This window comes from Microcebus murinus, chromosome 18 (genome assembly GCF_040939455.1).
Source record: "Microcebus murinus isolate Inina chromosome 18, M.murinus_Inina_mat1.0, whole genome shotgun sequence".
Taxonomy (NCBI): Eukaryota; Metazoa; Chordata; class Mammalia; order Primates; family Cheirogaleidae; genus Microcebus; species Microcebus murinus.
The window spans coordinates 18,825,781-18,837,536 of NC_134121.1; the positions used below are offsets into that span (position 1 = coordinate 18,825,781).

Here is an 11,756-nt window from a genome sequence, read left to right on the forward strand (position 1 = left end):
TCGTGTTTTTTTCTTTTTTGCTCTATGATTGGTAGCAGAAGTCATGGAAGTTTCTCTAGCTGAGTCTATTATGATGCATGGGATTTAATTATCTGGATAACTTTCTTCTCTTCTCTATGCTTTGTTTTTCTTTCAGTCACCACCAAGTAAGCGAAGAAAATTAGAGAAGCCAAGGAAACCCATTACGTTTGTAGTGTTGGCATCTGTGATGAAAGAATTATCCCTCAAAGCATCTTCTTTGGGCTCTGAGACAGTGGAAGGCATAGTGGTTGTCACGACATGGATTGAAAAAATTCTCACTGATCTGAAGGTATCTGGCAATCACATTGACAGAGTACTCATAATAATCTTTTTTCTTTTTAAAGGGAGTTTGAGGAGAAGGGAAAAGTAATTTCCTATAAAATTCTGTTTTTCCTCCAAATAGGTCCAGCATAAACGAGTTCCCTGTGGAAAAGAGGAAGTTAGCCTGTTCCTAACAGCCATAGAAAACTCTTGGATTCATTTAAGGAGAAAGAAAAGAGAGCGAGTGAGACAACTGAGAGAAGTTCCTAGAGCTCCTGAGGACGTCATCCAAGCCTTGGAAGAGAGAAAGCCCACCCCCAAAGAGTCTGGCAATAGCCAAGAATTGGCCAAGGATCCCCGGGAGGGCGCCCTGCTTGGGCCCGCTCCGCGGGAGGGCGAGCCTGCCGCCGTTGAGGGCCATTGCCCAAGCCAGGAGGAAAACCCAGAACCCATGGAGGATGAAAGGAGTGAGGAAAAGGGAGGGATGGAGGTTTTGGAAAGTTGTAAAGGCTCTAGCAATGGAGCCCAGGACCAAGAGGCTTCTGAGCAGTTCAGCAACCCCGTGGCTGAAAAGAGCAAACATCTCCAAGGAGTGGCTGGACAGTACTTGTTTAAGTGTTTGATAAACGTTAAGAAGGAGGTGGACGATGCTTTAGTTGAAATGCATTGGGTGGAGGGCCAGAACAGGGATTTGATGAACCAGCTTTGTACCTATATTCGTAACCAAATTTTCAGGCTTGTGGCTAGTTAACTCCAGACTCCTTGCACAGCTGGAATAGTATAAAGCAGCTTGCTTTGGAGTGTCCTGTAGGGTGGCAAGAGGAATTCCACTGTTGGCCCATTAGAAGCATTATGTGGAGTTTAAAAAAACAAAAACAAAAAAATGCCAATTAATTCATTTTTAAACCTCTCCCCACCCTGCCCAGCTTTTTTTTTTTTTTTTTTAAGGTTACAGGGAGTTGTAGTATGGTAGTTCAGGAAGAAGAATTATATCAGTAATAGCAAAAAACCATCAGTAAACTCCTGAGGGATTTAAAGCCGACTTAAGCTGGTCCTTTCAGCTTTGGACTGGTTGTCTGAGGCCAAAAGGATTGTTCGTGGAGTCTGGCTTGGGCAGCACTGCCCAGAGCATCGTGTTCTCTGTCACCCAAGGGTGCTTCTTGAGGAGGGGTGGCTCTCGTCGCCTACAATTAGGTGTACACCCGGGCAGACAGGCCCTGATTCTCTCTTCTAGGTCACTCACCCTTCAAGACTGTCACCGGCTCTGGGTGCATATGATTGATTAACGCTGTGTCAGTCCTGAGAAAGGAACTGGCCCAGTGGGAGAGTCGAGGAGGAAAGCTTAGTAATGCCAGAAAGAAGGGCAGATGTGGGGAATGGCACGTTCCTAACTCAGGCTGTTTTGATGTTGTTTATTTCAGAAGCAGAATGAGGTAAGCAAAGCTCCTAGGTGTGACTGAGACACAGCAGAATGCACCCGATACCCCCACCCCCAGCCTGTCAGAAGCACTGTTTTATAGCAGTTTCACTGCTGTGTGATTTTTGTTTTGACATTTGAAGTGAAACTTGTTTTGCTTTTAATATAAAAATATTCAAAATTGAAAACTGTCAATCCTGTTTGAATCTTGGGGTTAGAGAAAATATTTTCTTGGCTCTGAGTGGGTAAGTGATGATAGAAATAAGAAATGGAGCAAGAGAGTATGTGCAGTAGGTAGCTCATGAAAGTCACATCTATTAGCAGATAATTTGTTACTGATCAAATTCTGTGTTTTGTGGCTTCGCTTATAATCCTCTCTGTGCTTACTCACTCACACTGGGGGATTCTGAGGCCTGGGTCACCATCCATGTCCTTAAAACATGCTTCTAATGGGAATGCCAAGGCTCAGCAGAAATACCTCTGGAAAAGGAGTCTCGTTTTTTTGGTCTCTTGGTAACCTTCTGCTGTGCTTGACTTTTATGGCTTGATTTTACATCAGCGGCCTAGGGTTCTATTCAGACTAAAATGTTTTAGTATAGTGCCAGAGCTCCTTGCCGCCTAGAAAGAAGACTGGTACTGGGGTTGCTAGGCCACCCTTTTGAGAGGTGGCTGTTGGTTAGGGCAGAAAGCTGATGACCTTGGCAATATCTTGGCAACAGCTAGATCAGGCCCTCTGTAGAGATACAGGAAATGGAACTAGTTAGTATGCTTCCCTCTGGCAGTGGAGCTAGAGCTAGAGAAGAGAGCATATTGACCAGTGTTCTTAACCTGGTCTGTGGACCTCCAAATAATCTAGAAGCTTTCTGGAATTATTTCTAAAAGGCCTGTGAGCATCTGTATTTTGTTATTACCCCCTCCCCCCCAGAGAGAGGGTCTATGGCTTAGGTCAGTAATCCACGAAGGATTAAGAACCAGTATTTTAGTCCAACCATTCATTTGACAGGATGAAGGCACCTACACCCAGGGTCACACAGAGCTAAGATTCAATCCAGGGCCGTGGATTCCCTAGATCCAGTAATTTTCTGCTCTATCAGCCCATACCATCCTGGTGTACTTACCTCTTTTTTTTTTTTTTTTAACCACTCTGAGTTACCAACTGAAACTTACCTCTGATCAATACCACATTGGTGTCACATGCTGGACCCAAACCTAGTTTTCTTGACATAGTTTTAGAATAATTCAGTTAAGTGGCAACTGTTCATTCAGTGTCAATGAGAATTTATTGTTTGATTGTTTATTTTATTATGAAGGAGTAGCACATGCTCATTAAAGAAGATTTGGAAAAATGAAAGTCAAAAACTACAACAAAACCACCCCTAATTTCAGCTTTCTCTCGCACAGCCACTATTGGTATTTGTGTGTTTCTGTCCAGGCTTTCTACAGATGGGGTGTGTGAGTGAGTGGTTTTAACTTTGGTTGTACTCAAGCTGTATACTCAGTTTTATATTATGCTTTGTTTCATTTAATGTTTCGTAGGTATTTTTCCATGTTATAATAGTAGTATATTTATTTACACTTCTTGTCTTTTCAATATGTCTGGCACAGTATTGGCCTTTAAGTATAGATCTTAGCAATTCCCAGAGAATACTCTGTGTAACTGGAGGCACAAAATGTGTGCCTGTGTCTGTATGTATTTTAGTGCTTAGGTTTAAGGCTTGGTGTTATGGAGGAAGTATTATAGCTAATAATCTTAGAATTTAAAAATTATGTGACAAGGGAGACTTCCACAGTCTTGGAAGTACTAGAGCTATGAGTGCCTTTCTTCATTTGGATGTCTTCATTTCCTTTTCTGGGAAGAATAGTTTATTTCTTAGACTATCTAATGAGAGAACATTGAGAACATCTTAAAAGAACATCTGCAAATTGTTTTGGTCATGCATATGCTTTATGAGTGTGTGATGTGTGATAGCATGTATCTCCAGTATAGGTGGAAAGGATCTTTTCTTTAAAGAAATAGGTTATTGACCTACTTATCATAATGTTGAGTGATACTCTCAAGTGTCTAGAGGTCGAGTTCATGTTGGCGGATTGGCATGAAATTAAATCCTTGTGATATTATCTTAAATTCTATTCTGGCCCCCAGAATTGGCTTCTGATCTCTTGATAACTAAAGTGGGAACAGAAGCAGAGCTTGTTTTCTGAGGTGGACTAAAGCTACTTTTGTTCCTTGGAATCTGCTTTGCCTCCATCAATTTGGCTCCTTCCCCCCACATCCTTGCCCGACGGTTCCCACACCAGAGCTTTGCTGCGTGTCCTTGCAGGGTTGACAGCTCTGTGGTGGCATTTCAGCTAATCTCAAGGCTTCACGTAGATTAGTATGTATTTTTAAAAACATAAAACGTCTCTTCTCTTGATGGAAATCAAAGCTTATCATGTGAGCACTTGAACCTCTAAGTTCTGATAGGAATGATAAAACTGCAAGGTGTGGGAAAGATGCAAAGCCTCTGGAAAATCCGAGATCTTTTAAAAGAAGAGAGTTGGTGAATTCTTGGCTGGTTGCTGGAGTCCCCACCTTCTGCAAACCATAGCACTTCCCTCTGTAGCCACACGGGGGCATCTTTGGCCTTTTTATCAAGTGCCTTACCCACTGTGGGGATAAAATTGTGTCTGTAGTATTTTCTTGAAATAGCCAATTGCTACCGAGATATTTGTATTTTTGTGTAAACAAGTACATTTTCACATAAACAAAATGTGAAAAGTAAAAAAGAAAACACTACCGATGGTCTTATCTGGCATAATCCCTTTCAACCTTTTGATGTTTTTTATGGTCCTAGTTGACTATTTTTTCTTTTCTTTCCATCTGCCCTTCTACTCTAGAATATATCTAGGCTGGGCCAGTCCTTTGGATCAACTTTTTATTGGTGTTCCAGTTAATGGGGATACTGGAGGGGGGACGTTTAGTTATCTTAAAACAGTAACTTCTTAAAAGCCTTTTGTTTCCTTTCTCTTTGTCCCCATAAAATTAGCAAGCCACTTGGCCTCAGTGCTGGCACCTACCTTCTCTTTCTTTGGGGTGCCATGCCATCTGTCTCTCTCTTATGTCTCTCTTCTTCTAAGAAGATGAAATAAACTTTTTACATATATATATATCCTAATCCCTGCGTGAAAAAATCTTTCTCCTGCTCCATGAACACCTAGTGAGTTTTCCACCTTTACGGTTTTTCGTGGTCCCAGTTGACTATTTTTTCTTTTCTATCCATCTGCCCTTCTACTCTAGAATATATCTAGGCTGGGCCAGTCCTCTGGGTCAACTTTTTATTGGTATCTAGTTAATGGGGATAGTGGAGGGAGACCGCTTAGTTGTCTTAAAACAGTAACTTTTTAAAAGGCTTTTGTTCCACAGCCTTTTTTTTTTTTTTTTTTTTTTGAGACAGAGTCTCACTTGTTGCCCGGGCTAGAGTGAGTGCCGTGGCGTCAGCCTAGCTCACAGCAACCTCAAACTCCTGGGCTCAAGCAATCCTGCTGCCTCAGCCTCCCGAGTAGCTGGGACTACAGGCATGCACCACCATGCCCGGCTAATTTTTTTATATATATATTAGTTGGCCAATTAATTTCTTTCTATTTATAGTAGAGACGGGGTCTCGCTCTTGCTCAGGCTGGTTTCGAACTCCTGACCTCGAGCACTCCGCCCGCCTCAGCCTCCCAGAGAGCTAGGATTACAGGTGTGAGCCACCGCGCCCGGCTGTTCCACAGCCTTTTGTAACAGAGAATTCAAGAGAGAAACTGTCTTTAATGTTCTTCTGTCGATTCTTGTTTGGGTTTATCTGGCTGGCTGACTAACATGCATGTAATTTGTTGTTTAAATCCGAAGTCGGTGAGGGTTCTGTGTGCTGTATATTATATAGGTTATTAATTGTTTCTCACGAGAGGTGTTTCTTTGTAGAGTATGTGTGTTACGGACCTTCGGGTCTGTGCGGGCTGGCACAGGATCTGATGTGCATGGCCACCCAGCAGTTCTGCATATCAGGGGGGAGAAGGCCCAGTTTGGAAAACTAAGTCAGGAGCCCTGTGGAAGAAGGAAAGTAAAAGGTGCAGTAGTTTTAAGGCCATCCAGGGGGTACCCTGAGGAAAGGGATGTGACCACATCGTTTGTCAGGAAGTTGGTGCTCAGATTTGGTTTGCTGAATGGGCATTAACCTCAGTAAAACGCAGAAGAGGCTTAATTGAATCAATTGGCTTCTGCCTCACGGAGCAGGGCATTGATGGTCCCGAACTTTTCTAATAATGCCAAGTACACACCTCTCGGTGCACTGCCAGCACAGTGTTAGCCCTGCATGGGGCTCACCCCACTCGCAGTGGGGCGTCACACACACACCGCAGAGTTCCTGCTCTGCTCTGTGGAGACGTTCAGATCCTCTGCTGTGACTCACCCAAATGACTAAAACAGCGGTTGATTTTTTTAATTGCTGGTTGGAACAGCTAATGCTCCGTTTTGGAACAGCTAATGCCGCCTGTTGGAGGCTGTGCTTTTTAACTCTAGGGAACTGTGTTGTGACTGAGCAAAGCCCTTGCACCTCCGAATGCCCTCTGCGGTGCAGCTTACCCGCCTATCTCAATCCACGCAGAAACATCAGGGGCCCGGGCTTTCCTCAGGGAAGTAGAGGATCATGGGTGCTTATTTTGAGCAGGGAACTGAGCGAAGAAGGGGTGGAGCAGACAGCGCAGTTAGTTGTGGCAGAACTGGCTTGTGTGTTATGCTCTGAAGAGGGCAAAGCCTGTGTAAATCCAGGATACATTTCCAACCACCCTAGGGGAGCGACAGGTAAGAGCACAGTTTGCAGTTCATCAGATCTGAGTTCTCACTGCAGTTCCATTCCTCATGTGGGTAAGCCAGTTGCCCTAGGCCTTGGCTTCCTCATGTAAAAGATGAGGGAGTCTTGCTTCAGAGTCATAGCTCCACTTAGTTTTGGTCAGGAAATCTTGTAAGTGGACTCAAATGAAAAGGCCCAGACCTCAGGTATATAACTGCAGGTGTAGCGTACCACCTTTTGACCGGAAGCAAAACCCATACTTCCATGTTATAGAGGGAGGAACAGGGGGCCGATGTTAGTTTGTCCACCGTCTATGTGGATTGTCTCATTTGATAACCCTGTGAGGTGGTGTGGTGTCCCTGTGTGATAGCTGAAGGAAATGGAAGCTCAGAAAGCTCCCATGACTTGCCCTAAGGTCATCCACAAATCTAAGTCATAGAAATGGAATTTGAACCCAGGTCCAAGAAGCTGAGCCTGGGATCTTGTGCCACATGTCAGAATTCTATGACAAGTGCTGCACTTAGGATGGAAATGTACTTCCAGGCTCATCTGACCCACCTCTAGGGAATGAGATTCAATTATGTGACACAAGGAGAGAAAAAGCATCTCCTACCGAACTTCACAATTTAGCACTTTAAGGTAATATTTTCCAGCCTGTGATCAATGAGTAAGATTCAGTAAGTGAAATTACTTATAATTAGTTTTTAATTCATGCTACCAAATCTTTGCAGAGTTTTGTATTTGGCAGTAGTGCAGATAATTAAGTAGTTAGTAAAAGCACATGTTGGACCAGAATCAATGTGAAATAACTGATAATTAGGTAATGACTCCTTGACAATACATAATTGTATAATAATGGAAAAGAGGTTTAATTCTTTTTTTAATAAGGGAGCTCCAAATATTTCACTTACAGAACTACACAAAACTAATGTGCTTTTTGAGCTTGCCGGAGAAGGTAGTGATTGTCAGAAAAGCAGCAGTCCTCTTCCCCAGGTAGGGCGTGTGAACTGGGGAAAAGCAAAGACGCCCTGCCATCTGGTGGGACCCACTCAGGGAATGTGGCCCCAGAAATCTAGAAACCAGAGCCAAGATATTCCCGGCTGGGGGACTTGGCTGGTCCCAGCAGCCATTCAGCCCCCGGGGAAACGGGAGCTTGTGCTGCTGCTGTGCAAATAGAGGCAGCTCTCCAGAGAGCATTACAGAGCGGGACCCCTTCCCGGGACAGCCGGTGCCACAGGGACCTGCTCCCATAGACTTGCCATTTGAAGACTTTATGTTTCTTGCTGAGAAAGGGGGAGTCCCAGTCTGCTCTAATGTGGGATCCTTATTTCAAATACATTTGTCCCAGGATTCCTGCCTTCGGGGCCACATTTGGGGACTCTGTGGGCCAAACTCTGGCCAGCATTTCAGTGAGCTCTGGAGCAGTACAGATAAGGACTTTCTCATTCACGAAGAAAAACATTTGCTCATCTTCTTCACGAGGGGCCAGGCAAGAAGGGAAAGAGTTCATGCCCAAGCTTTTATTCAATACCTGCTGGTTATTGCCATCCTAAAATCAATGCCCAGCATTGTTGGATATTCTGATTTTTTGAGGGAAGCCAGAAATCCAGATTTATGAAAAATGTTCTTAATTGTGAATCCTGACCACTGATTAACAATTCTGTAAGACCTATGGTAAACCATTAGTTTGTGACCTCTTCTCCCATGGGGTGCTAGAACTGGGGTCTATTTGCTGCCTCCACCTTGCTCAGTCACTCTAGCTGCCAGCCTGGTTGGTCCTGTCCTCCTTTTCCAGGGCTCTTCCCATCTCTTAAAGGGAGAGTCCCAAGGATTCTATTCATGGGCCTGCTTGCTCTTCCCCCGATTATGGCTGACTGCGTCCACCCCAGCCACTTCAGCTGCTACTCACCCATACATTCCTCGTCCCCAAATGCAGACCTCTCCCAGACTTCCAGCAACCACCCACCTAACCACCTGCTGGCCATCTCCCTCTGGACCCTGGCTGTATGACAGTCACCTGACTTGCTATACCTGCTTCTATGTCTTTATTTTTTATTATTATTATTATTTTTTTTATTTTTTTAGTGTATTATGGGGGTACAAGTGTTAAGGCTACATATATTGCCCATCCCCTCCTTCCCCCCTCAAGTAAGAGCTTCAAGCGTGTCCATCCCCCAAACGTTGCACATCTCACTCGTTGTGAGATGTTGTATATACCCATCCCCTCCTCCACCCTCCCAACACCTGATAAATGTTACTCCTATATGTCCACTTAGGTGGACACCAATTTGCTGGTGAGTACATGTGGTGCTAGTTTTTCCATTCTTGCTTCTATGTCTTGATCACCATCCACCCCGCTGTCCAGATGAGAAGTCTCTGCTCTTCCTTCTGCTTTCCCACCCAGGACTTAAAGTCTTCCACTAAATCCTGTCAATTCCGCATTAGAAATCTCTCCCGTCTAGCTCGACCCATTCACCCCTCTTGCCACTGCCTTAATGTGGTTCCTCATGGCCCACCTGGACGTAAGAGTAGCCTTAACGGTCTCAGAGTAAAGCATCAGAATGGGCAGATTTGATGTCCTGGGGGGAAACAAGATGAAGAAACCTGCTTTGGGGGCTGAACCAGGAGCTTTCAGAAGAAAAGCTAGGATGGGAAGTAGACCCATATACACAGGTGAGTTAGCTGAGATCAAAGAATGGGAGGTCTTTTCTGGTAAGACACAGGCCAACCTTTTCCCTGTGTGACAGTTTCATTTTACAAAAGCAATACTTTTCATTATAAAAAAATTTAGAAAATAATGAATAAAACTACACTTCAGCTACTCAAATAATTATTTTATATTTTGTCTTAGTATTTTTATATGCATATATATATTTTTACACAGCAAATGTGGAATCATTGTACATTATACTGTTATATGATCGTTTTCATTTAGCAATGCATTGTGATGACTTTTTTCTGATCATAAAACCAATATATGGTTCAGAAAACCTGTGAAAAATAAAAATGACCAGTGATCACACTGCCCGAAGACAACCACTGTGAATATTTTGATGCACTAACAACCCTGTCTTCCTCATGAGCTGTAATCTCGTTTGAGCATTGCTTCACTAAGCCAATTGTTCGTAGTTGGAAGTTTAGATTTTCTGGTTTTCACTATTGTAAATAATGCTTCATTGCATGTTAAAAAAAAAAAAAATAATGCTTCAGTGAATATTTTCATATAAAAATCTTTATGCAGTTTTTCTCATTTTAGGATAAATTTGTATAAGAATTACTGAGGCAGACCTTAATGACTTTTTTTTTTTTTTTTTTTTTTTTTTGAGACAGTGTCTCACTTTGTTGCCCCTGCTAGAGTGAATACCGTGGCATCAGCCTAGCTCACAGCAACCTCAATCTCCTGGGCTCAAGCGGTCCTACTGCTTCAGCCTCCTGAGTAGCTGGGGCTACAGGCATGTGCCACCATGCTCTGCTAATTTTTTGTATATATATTTTTAGTTGGTCAGTTAATTTCTTTCTCTTTTTAGTAGAGACGGGGTCTCGCTCAGGCTGGTTTTGAACTCCTGACCTCGAGCAATCTGCCCGCCTCAGCCTCCCAGAGTGCTAGGATTACAGGCGTGAGCCACACTATGTCTGTCCCTTAATGACTTTTTTAAAGGCTCTTCCAATATACTGCCAGTTTGCTCGCTGCAGAGCTTGTGCTGCTTCACATTTCCATGAGTGCCTGTTTTTGCCACGCCTGTGATAGCACTAGGAAGCTAATTTTGAAAAATTCTTATCAATTGGTAGCCAAGAAATTATCTCATTGTTTGGATTTTATTATGGTTGGCAAGGTCAAACGTTTTCACATATTTATGCATATATATTAGTTCATATATTTATTGTTTTAGAAACTACATTTCTGTTCTGTTCCTTTTTCTATTCAAGTGTTTTTTCTTAATTGCAAGGGCACATCTTGCTAAGACTTCCTCCATTTTTTCATTTTCCTTTTCCTTTTTTTAAATAATGATTTTGTTTTTACTGTTAAGAGCTTTTAGAGTAATCAAGTCTATCCCACTGTGCCTTTATATTTCTTTGTTTGCCATTATGGGTAGAAAACTCCTTCACCACCCCTAGGGCATAAACATGTTTACCTGTAATTATGGCTATTTTGTTTTTGTTTTTTATGTTTTGCACTTAAATTTATGTTGGTCTATGGTATGAACTCTAAGGACCTATGTTTAACAGATGGTTCAGAGTTATCACAGAGTAACTCTCCAGCGAGATGGCTGGTAAGCACTTCCCTCTGGGGTGTCTTTGATGGGGACGAGACTAGAGCAAGCTGAGGGATGGAGTATGTCCCCTCAGCATCACCCAGTACAGATCTCCCCGTGGGTACCAGGCCCTCGGTAAGAGGTCTGATGGTGCATGTGGAGCTGAGCCCTGGGTAGATGGCATCTACTCTGGGCAGTCCAGCTAGTGACAGGCTACTGCTCTGGGCCTTGCCTAATCTGAGAGAGCATCAGTTACTGGCATAGGCAGCTGATCTGTTGGGTTTTGGAGACTCAATCCTATAGCCTTGCTTGTAGGTATGAACTTGGGTTGCTGGGACAGTAGACCTTAGTCCTTTCCTGGGGCACTGATTGCATTCCAGGCCCTGTGCCCTGGGAGGGGCCTTCCCTATCAGCCTGCATGATCCAGCTGGCTCTGGACACTACTTGCAGGACTCCACCTCTCTTTACTCATAACTTCTGCCCTGTCCTACTCTTTTGACCTGAATTAATTGACTCTCATAAAGCCACCTCTTTTTCTCTTCAGAGACATAACCAAAGTTGTCATTCTTCCCCTGGTGCCTTTCTACTCGATCAGCTTCCTCCTAACCCAAGGCTCTGACCCACTGTCATCCACAGCCTGCACCCCCCCCCCCAGCTGCTTAGCGAGGCTGGCTCAGAGGACGTGGCTCCTCCCTTTTTGCTTCTGAACTGCATTTCTTTCCTTATTACTCAGTGTCCACACCCACAGTAGATGCCTGGATAGAAATCTGCCCCTTTGTCCCAGTCACCTTTTTAGGCCAGACATAGGCACCAGTGAGGAATGGCTGCCTACCCAGCCCGGTTAGAAGCTCTCAATTCCTCAGAGTGTCCTGAGGCAGAATAGTGTCTGTCCCCTGAGGTCCTTGATCCCAAGTCTGATTCTCTTTGCTGCTTTTTCACTCTGCTAAGCTTCTTTGTTGGGCACCAGTATGCAAAGTGAATGATTATTCCTGT

General features: G+C 43.7%; 1 protein-coding gene across 1 annotated transcript in view; it reads left to right on the forward strand.

The window, feature by feature from the left end:
• The window catches only part of METTL16 (methyltransferase 16, RNA N6-adenosine), a 67,690-nt gene extending 66,245 nt beyond the window's left edge, over positions 1 to 1,445 (forward strand). The window contains exons 9-10 of the mRNA XM_012740782.2: positions 137 to 310; positions 425 to 1,445. Of these exons, the coding sequence (XP_012596236.2) occupies positions 137 to 310; positions 425 to 1,033 (783 nt within the window). The 3' untranslated portion in view covers positions 1,034 to 1,445. The remainder of the gene's footprint in view (positions 1 to 136; positions 311 to 424) is intronic.
• Positions 1,446 to 11,756: the final 10,311 nt, after the last annotated feature.